Source organism: Aulostomus chinensis, chromosome 18 (genome assembly GCF_037954235.1).
Source record: "Aulostomus chinensis isolate RoL2024-O1b breed Wild chromosome 18, RoL_Achi_v1.0, whole genome shotgun sequence".
Taxonomy (NCBI): Eukaryota; Metazoa; Chordata; class Actinopteri; order Syngnathiformes; family Aulostomidae; genus Aulostomus; species Aulostomus chinensis.
The window spans coordinates 24,942,358-24,957,474 of NC_141337.1; the positions used below are offsets into that span (position 1 = coordinate 24,942,358).

Sequence of the window (15,117 nt, forward strand, 5' to 3'; positions counted from 1 at the left end):
TAGGCTGTTCCACAGCTTAGGAGCCGAGACTGAGAAGGCACTGTCTCCACAAGTGGAGAGTCTGGACCTGGGTACTGCCAGGAGCAACTGGCTTGACGACCTAAGTGCCCTAGCAGGGGTGTGCAGCTGTAAGAGCTCTGATAAATAAGGTGGTGTAGACCATTTATACATTTAAAAGCAATTAGTAAAATTTTAAACTGAATCCTAAAATTAATAGGCAGCCAGAACAATCAACAGAACAATGACCCCAAACACACCTCCAGACTGTATAAGGGCTTTTTGACCAAGAAGAGGAGTGATGGGTGCTGCACCAGAAGATCTGGCCTCCACAGTCACTTGACCTAAACCCAATATAGATGGTTTGGGATGAGGTGGACTGCAGAGTGAGGGCAAAAGGGCAAACAATATATATATATATATATATATATATATATATATATATATATATATATATATATATATATATATATATATATATATATATATATATATATATATAATGAATCCTGAATATATGGAGTGAAACTCTGAATATATGGAATGAAACTCTGAATATATGGAATGAAACTTTGAATATATATATATATATATATATATATATATATATATATATATATATAATGAATCCTGAATATATGGAGTGAAACTCTGAATATATTAATATATTGAATGAAACTTTGAATATATGGAATGAAACTTTGAATATATATAATGAATCCTGAATATATGGAGTGAAACTCTGAATATATATATGAAACTCGACTGACGTCAGACTTCACGGCAGCGCCTGCGGGCGGCCATGTTTTTCCTTCATAAAAAAGCAGAACTATTAACGGAACACTCTGCTGTGTGTAGAGGTCCGTATTTAGATCTGTATGGTTAGCTCGATATAGTTTTCAGGTGGTTCAATGAAGGTAAAACAGTGATCGGCCGTGCGTAATGGCACTGCGCTCTGACGCGGCACTTCTGCGGGACTGGAGAAGCTGCTGCGGCTGCAGGGATTTCGTGAACTGAAAGGGTAGCTCTTCATATATTGTTCATATACAGTAAGAATCGCCCACATTCATAGACCAATGCAGGCTGAATGTAAGTTTAGTACTGAACATATTTGATGATCGGCGACACATTGTCAGCTTTGGACACGTTACTCACACAGCGGACTGTGGACAGACAGACAAATGCAAATGAGATTTGCCGAAACCTTGAATATATTGAATGAATCTGTGAATATATATATATATATGAAACTCTGAATATATTGAATGAAACTCTGAATATATATATATGAAACTGTGAATATATTGAATGAAACTGTGAATATATATACGAAACTCTGAATATATATATATGAAACTCTGAATATATTGAATGAAACTGTGAATATATATTTATGAAACTGAATATATTGAATGAAACTCTGAATATATTGAATGAAACTCTGAATATATATATATGAAACTGAATATATTGAATGAAAATCTGAATATATGGAATGAAACTCTGAATATATATATTCAGAGTTTGACTCCATATATTCAGGATTCATTATATATATATATGTATATATATATATTCAAAGTTTCATTCCATATATTCAGAGTTTCATATATATATTCAGAGTTTCATTCAATATATTCAGATTTTCATATATATACTCAGAGTTTATTTCAATATATTCAGAGTTTATTTCAATATATTCAGAGTTTCGTATATATATTCAGAGTTTCATATATATATATTCAGAGTTTCGTATATATATTCAGAGTTTCATTCAATATATTCAGAGTTTCATTCAATATATTCAGAGTTTCATATATATATTCAGAATTTCATTCAATATATTCAGAGTTTCATTCAATATATTCAGAGGTTCACTCAATATATTCAGAGGTTCACTCAATATATTCAAAGATTAATTTCCTGAATGGCATGCCATAGTATATATATATGTATGTATATATATGTATATATATATGTATATGTGTGTGTGTGTATGTACATTTTTTGTTTTAAAATGGTTCAAAAATCTCCTGTAGGAATCATATGAACAGCATTTAAACATTACAGTGATCATAAGTATCGCCTATCACCCAAATAAGTTACAGGAACAAAAAAAATATCATCCATCCACTGCGGCTGCCCTGTCGAGCTCTCAATCGATTGTGACCTGTTTATGCAGACGTGCAACAGAGAACAGAGAAAATACAAATTTCACTTCACAGCACATTTGTATAGAACATTTATTTATTCAGAGCAGGTGGCCATAAGATGCAGTCACTAACACACACACACGCACGCGCGCGCACACACACACACACACACACACACACACACACACACACACACACACACACACACACTCTTCATTAAATCAAAAGCAGAGCAGTATGAAACACACATTCGGCATCCTGCGAGCATTCGCATACAGTCACTGCAGAGCAGAGGAGACACCAGTCAAGTGTTTGTCCAAATAAGCACAGGCAAAAAAATCCAATTTAAACAGCTTGGCTTTCTCTTTTAAGACAGACAACAAACAGTACTTTTACTCGAAAACGTATTTGACCACCTTCGTTTTTACCTTTCTTTGTTTCAGCCTGACCCCACCTCCCACGCTAAAGCACTCTTCAAGGTTAGCACCCAAAACACGAGGGATGACTGGAATGGGACCCAGGGACAGAGCTTAAAACACAATACTTTAAAATGTCTAGCTGTGAGCTGCAGCTGTGTGGGTGGCAGAACAGGGCGTATTTGCATGGTTGTATCAACTGACACACTTGACCTCTGACTGCTTTACAAATTTGGGTGGTTTCCATGAAAGTTAGTTTACTCTGTATTTACTTGATTTAAAATAAATGAGAAATGGACAAATGCAACATGATGGAAAAATTGAATAATGGAATCAGATTTTCTAACACACTGACAAAACTTGATCTATGCACTGTAGCAAACCATTAGCATATATTTATATTTATCAACTTCACCACAACTACCTTCATGCTTCTTCTGTTTTTGGAGTGATGACTTTTAATGTCCAGATAGTCTTGTTTAGCCACTGGTTAGCAACCACTGTTGGTAACACTTTACAGTAAGGGCGCATTAACAGTTGTCAATTATATGCAATTAGTCAATTCTAGATATTTCTAAGAGTGCTGGATGAGTATCATCCTTCCATCCATCCATCCATTTTCTACTGCATATCCTGTTAAGGGCTGCGCGGGCCTGGAGCCTATCTCAGCATTCTTCAGGCGAGAGGCTGGGTTCACCCTGGACAGGTCACCAGTCCATCAAAGGGCCAACAGATAGAGACAGACAACCTGGATGAGTATTAATGAAAGATAATTGACCATTTATGAATGCTCTTTAAAAGATGGGAACACATTTATCTTAACCCCCACACCCCACATTTTTTCTTCTCATCTGTGCTGTAACCAGGAAAGGTAGAGCATTGATAAATAATAACTAGACACATTGGTTGACTGGGCTGCACGGTGGTGCAGTTGTTAGCACTGTCGCCTCACAGCAAGAAGTTTCTGGGTTTGACTCCCGGCTCAGGCACAGGATCTTTCTGTGTGAGTCTCCATGTTCTCCCTGTGCCTGTATGGGTTCTCTCTAGAACTCCGACTTCTTCCCACTGTCTAAAGACATGTAGTTGGAGACTAGGCTGATTGATACTCTAAATTGAACATAGGTGTGAATGGTTGTTTGTCTCTATGTGTTGGCCCTACTATGGACTCGCGACCTGTCCAGGGTGAACCCACCTCTCGCCCGTAGCCACTGGGATAGGCTCCAGCCCCCCCCCCCCCCCCCCCCACGACCATTAACAGGAATAAGCGGAAGACGATGGATGGATTAGTTGACTGTTAACTTATGTTTAACAGAGCATAACTAATAGTTTTTAATGTACTATTATTGTAAAGTGTTCTCCACCATTCTAAATACACATAAATGCTCTGAGTGCAGTATATACAGACGTTTTATTTTGTTGGAACAAAACATTGAAACATAACCCTAACTCATCAATCAAAAATCAAAAATGATTTGGAAACAAGGGAAGCAGATATTCAGTAATGCTAATATACTTGCAGGTTTTTAGGACTCATTCCACATCACTCTGTCAGGGTAAATTGGATTCTAATAGAGAACTATAATGTTTATGATCTGATGATCGCATCTACTTGGTGATGGTTGGGGAGGTGGGATATCTAACAGAGACTCAAACAACAAAAGCCAATCCGAGAGAGAGAGAGAGAGAGAGAGAGAGAGAGCGAGAGAGAGAGAGAGAGAGCGAGAGACATCACAAAGCAAGGCACATGTTTGAAAGGAAAAAAAAAAAAGAACATTGAAAGAATACAAAAATAATCCAACTGAACAACAGTATTTTTTAAGTTATACACATTGTGGTACCTGGACACATGTAAGCAGAAAGAAATTCCCAGAGACCTCCCAGCATCCTACAATTATTCATCAGCTTGGGCCATCGAAGCATGAAGAATGAAACTTATTCAAGAATCAGATTAGATCTGTTCACTTTGAAAAATATTCCTCAGAATCACACATATATCATAAATACAGTTACATTTTTCAAATATCCATATATATAAAATCTCTATGATCATAGTTTAAATAGCATAACTATTCTCTGAATTCTTAATAATTTATAGAACAACTGGAGCTGCAGATTCTGGCTGCTTTTAGGAACGTAAAGAGGCCCTTTGCTGATTATAAATGTTCCTGGTAACCTTTGCTGACTGTCTCCCTAGCAGAGACTGTCAGGTATGTATAAACATCAACCTGATGATGTTAGCATGGTATGCCATGTTACTTTTACCTTGGAACTCAGAAGTAACAAGGTAACCACTGCAAACTTTAGGATGTATAGACCATTCCACTGTGTTTCCTCACCTAATGTATGTTGTTGTGTTGTTGTTGTGTAACTGGTGTAATGAACTGTACCACTTTCTGCTCCCTTAATCGCCCCCATGGAGACAAATAAAATTTTCGGAATCTGCTGTCGCACCCGAGTTGACAGCATTTCAATAGAAGAGGTTAAAGAAAACACTTTTTATACACTGTTTGCAATATTAGTACATAACATTGTCCTGTGTGGTGTTTTGAGCATCCAAACATTGCAATTGGGGGGGGGGGGGGGGGGGGAATCCTGCTTTAATTTTCAATTGCCAATTCAGAAATTCTGACTTTTGAGTTCAACTGTCAAGCTTTATAAGACCACAAACGTAGAACAAGGAGCTTAAATAATTAAACCAAGGCTATGGCGCTTGAAAGATATGGGTGTTGACCTGGAAAGAAAGTGTATTAGTGATATTGCAAAGTTTCATTATGGGAAGAATAAAATCATGTGACCCATGGAGCAAAAGGGTAGTGCCTCTTAAAAGTTGCTCAAAAACAACCCAAACTTACGTAACAAACTGTACCACTCTCTGCTCCCTTAATTGCCCCCCCCCCCCCCCCCCCCCCCCGGGATAGAGAAAGTTTTCTGAATCTGTATCTGAAACCATTCATCTTCACAGATCTCTGTCTCTCACTCCATCTAAACACTGCATTTTTAAATCCCATAAACATTTTATTTGGAACATACTGTGTAGTAACCAGAGTGATGCCAGTGGAGTTGGTGGGGATGATGTTGTAGATTGTCATGGCAACACGATGGGGATGATTGGTGGAGGTTAGAAGAGAGGGGCTGTCCACTAAGGTGTCAGGAAGGGTTTCGGTCCTTTAAAAAAAACAAAACAAAAAAACAGAAGAAAAATGGCATTTTTTTTTCGCAAAAAGGGATTTTTCGCAGGTAGAGCTGAGCTATAAAAAGAAGGAATGTAGTACTGGGGCAAAATCAAAGTTACAAAAACATCCACTCCCAGTTACATTCGTTCATCCAAGGCGGGTTGCAAAAATTACAGCACACCAAAATTTTACAGTGCATATAAAAAGTATTCAGCCTCCCACTGATGTTTTCATGTTTATTTTTTAAAATTTCAATCGATGAACATTTAATATGGCTTTTTCTACACTAAAAAGAAAAATAGGGAGCTTCAGGAGAGTGCCTGGCCTCAGCTGGCGAAAAAACAAATTGCTTTGATGGAAACAAGATGTCTTTTTACTTACAACAAGACAACCACCTTTTTAGTAATTTTGATTTGATTTTTTTTAAATCAAATATCTTGGGATGTAAACAATTCTTACTAGAATGCATATTTTGACAGCGTAAGTCAAATTTACATACATTGTCAAACTAGCATTCAGTCCAGTGATACAATTACGACTGATGTTAAATGTGGCCTGTTTCAACTAAAATGTTGGATGTCGTTAAAGTCATAAATTTGTCCCATCCTCTGTGGAGCAGTGATCCGTCCACCAATGTCTTGCTCAGGAGCACCGACAGCACTATCACCCTAACATACTTTGATGTTAGGCGAAATGTTAGGCATCCACAGCAAACACAGGCAAAAACTGTTCCACTAAAATGCTGTCTGAATCGAAAAGCACTTTAATCATGCAGTATTTGATATATTCATTTATATAGCAACAGTGATGATTCTTCCCATTAAATCACTTTTTTACAATATATTTTGACGGCTTCCCTCTTTTTTGTCAAGTGCTATGACAAAAGTGTGAATGATGAATAATTTTGAGGATTTGATTTATTGTTTATAATTTTACATCTCTCTGTACTGAGATCGCTGTTACGTTGGAGTGAATTTAAATCTACTTTGTTTTTAAATTGGTACAATTGCCAAAAGGGTAAAAAATGTCCCTGATCTCACTTGTAAATATACCTTTACCTGCTCCATTCCCTCAACTTTTCCAAGCAACTCAACATAGAGGGGATGAGTTACAAGAATGATACAAAAACATTATAGATCAATATTACCATCATGTGAAGTAAAATCCCACGATGGGAAATGAAAAAAGCTTCTGTGTCAGAAATACAACAATAGCATCTGTATCACAAAGCCATTCACTCATTACCACTACAGGCTACAGATGCACAACATTGGATGTTTTAACAAAAAACAGTGTAGTCATAATTCACAATTAACTTGGCTGTTAGCAAATAGTAACCCATGTCTATACTCTATGTATTTGTGCATCCTGAAAATTACATGTAAACATTGTGATTTTTTCATTATTTCTAAAACATAAGAGATAGCTTATAACTCCCATATTTATTGTATTTTCCGCATCATTAATGTATAAGCAAAACTGGGAAAATAAACAATGAGCAATATCTGGTGATCCCAATGATATGTTTTGCACCCTAACTACAGGTGAAGGTCTAACTGAACAAAACAATTTTTTTCTCAAAATGAGTCTACTTGCATATACTTTGGTCTCTTGCCAGGATCAAGAACAGTTGCCTGTACTAGACACATCTGGCTTTAGTCTAGAACTCTAAACTCACACATGCATGTTTAAACCATGGGAGTCAGCCAGTTACTTAGTAAGCCCCTGATATTTTTCTGTACCGGTTCTAGGCTCCAGCAAAAAATAGTGCCGCAGTGGAGACATTCCAATAATTTTGGGGATCTGTTACTACTTTGAAAATCTTTTTAATCAACCAGTGTCAAAAAAAAGCCATATTAAATCTACAAACAATAAAACATCAAAACTTCAAAGGACAGAAAGTACTTTTTAGAGGCACGGTGGGTATCAGAGGAGAAAACAGCTGAATAAGTCCATCCCAACTTGAGAGTTCGAAAATGCAAACATGTTCTTAAAATATTGTTTCCTTTAATGAAATGATCAAATGATTTGAGTTGGTTGGTGGGTCAGTGGGAGGCCGAGCTGTAAGTGTGTTTTGCTTTTGTTTTTTTCAGAGACGGTATAAAAATGCTCCTGTTGACGTGTGGCTCTGACGGTGGTTCTTGTTCTGCACTATGCAAGGGCGCCCCTGTCTGACCCTTGACCTCCATGTTGTGCTGCCTCTAACTTAGTAAAACCTCTAAAAACTTAAGCCAACTTTACTTATATGACCTAATATTTGAAATCCAAGGCAACATGCTGGAACCCTCCACCCCTTTTCACTTCAATACTATGCAGGCTCCTATGTGTATGTATGAGTGCAATATGGTGGCATGAGTTATTGTGCTTCTTGTGTGTGTGTGTGTGTGTGTGTGTGTGTGTGTGTGTGTGTGTGTGTGTGTGTGAAGGATGACGAATATTTATCCTGAAATTTCAACAAAGCTAAACCTAATGTTATACATACACACCTACCAACTGACTGTTCCTCTCTGTATCTCTCTCTTTCTCACACACACACACATACACACACACACACACACACACACACACACACACACACACACACACACACACACACACACACACACACACACACACACACCTCAGGAGCTGAACAGTCTCATTTTGGTCACAAATTAAAGTTTCCACCAAGTCATTAACATTGTCACAACACCAGAGGTCACCATTCCACACAAAACCAAGACATTGAAGCAAAGAGCTAGATTCATATTGGTAATTGGTATATTATATATTACTGTGCTAATGCAGGACTTTGTCAGTAGATATAAACTCTCCATGCGTAGAATGTACACAGACCAGATTATGATTCAGTACAGAATTGGTTTTCAATCAGTACTCTTGAGTTTATAGCTTCAACAGTCCATGAGGAGTTCTAAAAATACGCAGATATTGATTGCAGTCTCCTCCATTTGCTTGCACTTTATACACTTCTAGCTCATGATTTTTCTCTCTCTCTCTCTGTTAATTTTTTGGTCCATTTGTTTCCCCTCCCTCTTTAGGTATCTATCCATTCTTCACCCTTGCAGTGCTCTGGCCACATGTGGTACATCATCATTTTCATCGCCAATAACAGGAGATGTGAAGAAAGCCGATGTTGCAGAGCAGCGACAGGCAGATGGATAGAGTCTGGTTGAGCCAGGACAAAGAGAAGGATAAAGAGAAGCAGAAAGAAATAGAGAGAAAGAGAGAGTGAGAGAGAGAGAGAGAGAGAGAGAGAGAGAGAGAGAGAGAGAGAGAGAGAGAGAGAGAGAGGCATGTTGCCCATTGTGCCATCTGAGTCACTCCTGGTGCAGCGTTGTTATGGAGACTTGCTGACTGGTTTCAATATTTTACTCCAACATGGCATCCAGCTGGTCAGCCAGGTCATCAAACATACTGCCAATGTCGTCAAGGATGCTGACTGTGGTCTTCTGCTCAGTTACAGAGCTACAAACACACATACACATACAGAAGGACACAGTTATAGATGATGAAATATTTCAAATCAAATGTGAAGATTCGGTCTGATAGTGGGATGCTCTGCAATTTCTTTTATAATAAGAAGTTTGGAAACCCAATTTTACATGAGCTATCCTGCAGGCCAACATAGACTGCCACTAGATTTGACACACTGTTTCTTTAAAGGAACATGACAAAATCTTACAGGCCAACCATCCCAGATCCAGACAAGTAGATACATACCCCTCTCTCCTCTATGCTGCATTAAGCAGCCAAGACTCTTCGAGACCAAATGATCAGTACCATCATTAGCGAAAGATTGTCATATACAGTTTTCTTTCAAATCACTCTTTGCAGCATTAATATAGCAAGGATTATACATCACATTTATTATCAAATTCATTGTTAGAAGAAGCATGACCAGAACTATTTGCCTTTCAACGCGCAGTGATTTAATACAATCCCTCAACACTTTATGCAAGGAAACCACAACTAGAAGACCAACTGCTGCTTCCAGGGGTGTAGTGGCACACAAAATGTCTGGTGTGGTACTTACCACAGTTTCTATATCATGGTTTGACTCACATTTAGAACAGTGAGGTTATAAATTGCACAGCATAACAACTTCCCATGTAAACATCTAATCTAAATTTCAAATCAAATCTGAAATAAAACATAGAAAAAATTTAATGTATGACAATAATTCATATGAAAACAGATTTGTGCAACTAACATGGTCAATGTAGCTATGCCAATTGATAGAATATTGATTTCCATGCCATTTGCTACAAAAATGTGGAACAGACATAAGTATCCTCACAATCAATATATCTGTGTGAGAGCTCATATTTGAAGTGTGTTCCACTTTCCAAACTGTATTCATTGGATATACATCTGCGCTGTACCAATTTGATCAGCTAAGAACAACTACTGTTACACACTCAGGTACTACTAATCATGGCTGATGTTGCAAGAGAGAATGAGGTTGATTACTTCTGAACAAACCAAGAATGTGAACCTTTATTTGATTGGGGCACGCTTACATGCCCACCCACTACCATTCACTAAACTAAGCTGAATAGCAGTCACTTGGTCTCTGGATCTCTGATCCCTGATCCATGCACAGAGGAGAGAGGAATATTTATCAATAAGTACACAGCTGGTGTGTTGCTAGTCATAACTACATTCATGTGGCCTGTGTTTTAAATTACATGTTTATTGTGGCTGTATGCTTTTGCCTGTTATTAAATGTTGATTGCACAATGTTGGAAGAAAGGTACAATATTGACACATTAACATTTAGATATGTCTCCAAAAGACTTGATTTATACTCAACAATACTTTGGCAAACCTTTAGTGTAAGGCAACAATACATCATTATTTTCTAAATTAGACCTCATTAAGTAACATTAAGTATATGGCAAGTATATTTATGTAAAATTCACAAGTAAACTTATGCATATTATAGCGTTTCAAGATCTACCACTGCAATCAGTACCAGTACAGTAATTTAACTACACCCAGTGCTCCATGCTAACACTAATCTGAAAACACATTATTGATGATTAGCAAAGTACACATTGTGGTGTGAGTATTTGTGTGTGACAGTGTTGTGTGTTGCTCACTCCTCCTGCCGCAATATCTTATCCTCCACAGCCTGTAGTGCTGCAGCCAAAGACGCGCTTGTCTCCTCCAGCTTCTGATGCACCAAAGCATCCACACCAAAGTCTGTCATCGTATTGACTGGCGCTGTGACCACAACCCCTGTCATTCCACTGTCAACTGAAACACCCCCAATAGAGGAGCGAGGAGGCTTGACAGGTGGGCTGGGAGTGGCAGGAGTCTGGGGGGTCTGGGGAGTCTGGGGTGTCTGTGGTGTGGTTGGAGTCTGTGGTGTGTGGGGGCTTTGGGCGGATGGGCTTGTTGGCTTTACGTTAGGTGGGCTGGGGGTGTTGGAATGAGGGAAGGAAGGCGGTGAGCTGGTTTGTCGGGCCACCGTAGAGTGTTGTTTCACTGGAGGATGGCCAAGGGTTGGGGAAGGGGGACTGGTCATGGAGTGTATGAGCTTGGCTGGCTTGGGCGCTGTAGGTGGGGGAGCTGGTTTTGGTGAGACTGGTGGAGGAATCTTCTTTCCTTCCACTAGAGATGAATAGAAAGAAGCTGGGTTAGGATGACCATCTGTTCTGCTCCAAGGGGCCTTAAGGGGGCAAGGTTTAACATGAGCACTAGTTTTGAACGAGTGTCACTGAACATGCGCTACATTCAGGTTCCACATAAAACAGAACCTCTGCTGTTACCACCTGCAGATAAGGGCTATGCATTAAAATCAATTCAGCAATGTCACTTTTTTGTTTCACAATACTGAAGCCATATTCCAACCCAAAGCGTGTATATGATATCGCCACATATTGCTACTAAATTGCATACGATTTTTGGTTGACAAATTTCACATTCTGACTTTAACTTCCTCAAAAATGTCAAAGCAGCATTACATCTACTGGGGTATCCTTATTTATTCTCTCTGTGCATTCCATGAATAATGTTGGCATCATTTGTGCATACAATCCTCACCACACACGCACTCATGCACCCAGTGTACCTGGACTGCCAGGTGTCCCAGGACCTGGGAGGGGGACTCTCTTGTTGGAAACAGCCAGTGGGGGGTTTGGTGGGCCTCCTTGTCTCTTTATCTGTGCAACGACTGGCTTTGGGGAGACTGGAGGCTTTGGTTTTCTCACCAGACCTCCTTCATTGGCCACTGGAGCTCCTTGGTCTACATTGTCTCTTTGAGGAGCAGCAGTCACTTGGGGTTGAGGTTGTGGTTGCTCAGTCACACCAGCATCAGCCACTGGGCAGCGTTTCATGTTGGTGGTACCATTCTGGTAAGGAACTGGCTGGGTGGTATTTGGGGGCCCACTGCTTTCAGGCTCTCCATTTGGCCCAGCAAGTTCAGTGTAGCCCTCTGGTTCCTTGTCGCGGCTCTTGGGTCTTCGCTTTACAGTGGATGACTCCTGAAGGGTAAAGTCAGAGCCATTTGGGTGGATCTTTGAACTGCGAGGCCGCCGCTTTAAGGTCGCTGTAGCCTCCACCCTGGAGATTTCCTCAAGTGTGTAACTACCGTCTCCCCGGGGATCCTCACTGTCACCCTGCAGACAAACACAAAATGCACACTAACGGAAAATTCATACATTCGTGGCAAGTGGCAATTTCTGCATTGTCAAAAACATTGATAAAGATAAATGATGACACATATAAAGCTTATTAGATAGATAGATAGATAGATAGATAGATAGATAGATAGATAGATAGACAGACATATATATAGATAGCTACCTGTCCTTCTCCTTCTCCTCGGCCCTGTCGGCGGATGGTCAGACTTCCCTCTTCTGCAAACGGCAGATTTTCAGATGAACTGCCGCTGCCTCCCGAGCTGGGGTGAGGGGATGAGGGAGTGTGGGGGGAGGAGGAATTTATAGGGGGAGGGGAGGTTTCAGGCTGGGGGCAGAGGATGGGAGTTGGCTGGTCACGCCTGGCAGCCGCCACTAACTCAGTGACAGGGCCACTGATGGTCCGTCGACGGTTCACTACTTCACCGTCAAGGCCAATGGCCTGGGTTTTCCCAACCTGTTCAACACATGACCACTGGTTGAGTACATTAACTGCATGAATAAAAGTATATGTACAATATTTCTATAATCATACTTGTTTCCTATCTTACCTGGAGGAAATTCTTCTGTAGCGCCATCCCTTTGGCTCCACCCCCAATAGAAGACATTTCCAACATTGCGGCAATGGTCCTCACACTTCCCATACTGTTTGTCTCAACAGCACCTGACTCCACAGATACCCCCAGGTCACTGGCCCGCCGCTGCTGGTGGTAAGGCACATCCAGCATCCCATCTGCGGTGGTTAGTGTTTGCTGTGCATTTGCATCTGTCAGGTTGGAGCTGGAGCTGGAGATGGCGGAGCTGGAGCGTTTGGGTGGTGGTGGGGGCGGGCCTTTTTTCTTCTGACGCAAAGCGAAGGACTGTGTCTGGTTGCGAACGACATTTTTGTCCTGGTTGCGGACAGAGTGACTGCGGCTGACACGGTGGGTGACTGTAGCATATTTAACTCCTTCTCCTCTGACAACTGTTGAGTCTTGACATCCAGTTACCTCTGCCTCCCCTCCCCCTCCTCCTCCCGTCCTCTCATCACACTCACCATCTGATACAGCATGCCGGTTGAGACTGTGGGCTCGCTTTATCTGGAGCGCTGAGGGCTCTGCTCCTTCTCTTTCAACCAGCTCAGGCTCCGGTGGGAGACAGAGGAGAGGGACCTGTGCTTGTGTGCTTTCCTTGCACTCAGTGACCTGTGTCTGCGGGTGGGGCTGAGGGTGTGCCTGGTTTTGAGGTTGAGGTTGTTGCTGCTGGGCCTGGATTGGAACTCCACGGTGGACGGGAGACTGGGGGGGGTGTGAGCGCGGAGACTGAGGTCTCTCCCCCTGGCTGAACTGAGGGGAGGGCCTGGGTTTGGACTGTGGGGAAGCTGTGCTCTGGACAGAGGAGGTGGAGGATGAGGATGAAGTCCTGGTTTTGGTAGGGGTGTGAGGGGGTGTGTAGGGCGGTGCAGGCTGTGAATGGGAGTGAGAGTGGCGGTGTTTTCCTTGAGATGATACACTGCCTCTGTGGGAGGAGGTGCTTCCCTGACTGCTTTGCTGCCTCATAGTCCGTGCCTCTTTCTTCGGGGGCCCAGAGACCACCTCATCATGATCCTTACTGAGAGTGCGTGTTCGTTGAACTTTGATCTCCTGAGCTGGCAGTGTCATAGCACTCTGCAGCTCGATACTCAATTCACTGTCCTGGAAGGTGCTCATCTTTGGAGACATCACCTCTGATGAAAGAGAGAAGAAGGATTCAAATAGGAAGAATATTTACCATCATAAGATAGTACATCATGGATGTCTCATTAAAAATGGCAAGCACATAGTCCAAGTTGAATTTGTTCACGACAACTCACCATCTGTTGGCGGGCTATCGATCGACATAACCTCTTGCTGTTGCGTGATTGGCGGGGGCTTCTTTCTGAGCGAACCCCGTCCGTCTGAATTGCGTTGCATTTCAGCTAGTCGCTTAACTGCAAGCATCAGCTTCTTTTGATGGCCTTAAAACAATGACATTACAACTTTTGTGTAATAATATCAAGACATGAAAACACACTTCCTAGATCATACATTACAATTTTCACAAATTATTTCACAGCAGTCTTCAACAGCAAACAACTATGGAGCCCCTTAAGTCGCGAAATTTAACAAATTATCGGACAAGTCTAAAATATAACTGAATACATCATTAAATAACTTTGTTGGTTTATGTATCAAAATATTATAATGTAAAGAAGAAATAAAGCTATGTACTATTTCATTTTGCAATCATTAACTGTTTTCTATCTTTATCACTAATACCAGTCATATAATCACATTTAGCAATTGGAAAAGACTATGACTATATTGCATTTTATGTTTTTGTCCAGACTGATTGGTATGAAGTCAAGCGAGTGGTTTATTTTCAACAGCAGAAAAACTGTTGGCTCAAAACAACAGTGACATCTCCATTAGTTTCGTTTAGTTCAGTAAAGTTTAGATTCATTTTTAGTTTAGTTTATTTTAGTTATTTATATAAAATATATTTTTAATTTTTAAGTATTGTAGTGAAACAATACATTTAGAATTCAGGCGAATGAAAGCACCCTCTAACAACTAGATCACACAGGGGTTACCTTATTTTAATGTACCACAGCTATAACTTGCAAGTTAAAGAGGTTAGTCAGGGCTGTGGCACTGCTCTGAGGCCGACATGCACAAGTGCTTTCGGTTTTGTTTGGTTGTCAAAAGGTGCAAAAATTACAGAGTGAAACGCCAAA

The 15,117-nt window shown here is 40.5% G+C and overlaps 1 protein-coding gene across 9 annotated transcripts in view; it reads right to left on the reverse strand.

The window, feature by feature from the left end:
* Window positions 1–5,473: 5,473 nt before the first annotated feature.
* The window catches only part of caskin1 (CASK interacting protein 1), a 163,432-nt gene continuing 153,788 nt past the window's right edge, over window positions 5,474–15,117 (reverse strand). For 8 of the 9 annotated variants that reach the window (XM_086186250.1, XM_086186249.1, XM_086186248.1 and 5 more), the window contains 6 exons: window positions 14,215–14,358; window positions 12,935–14,088; window positions 12,550–12,840; window positions 11,816–12,386; window positions 10,842–11,355; window positions 5,474–9,204 (listed from right to left, as the gene is read on the reverse strand). In XM_086186250.1, coding sequence (XP_086042376.1) covers window positions 9,108–9,204; window positions 10,842–11,355; window positions 11,816–12,386; window positions 12,550–12,840; window positions 12,935–14,088; window positions 14,215–14,358 — 2,771 coding nt within the window. In that variant the 3' untranslated portion in view covers window positions 5,474–9,107. The remainder of the gene's footprint in view (window positions 9,205–10,841; window positions 11,356–11,815; window positions 12,387–12,549; window positions 12,841–12,934; window positions 14,089–14,214; window positions 14,359–15,117) is intronic. The other variant, XM_086186245.1, reaches the window with a different exon arrangement.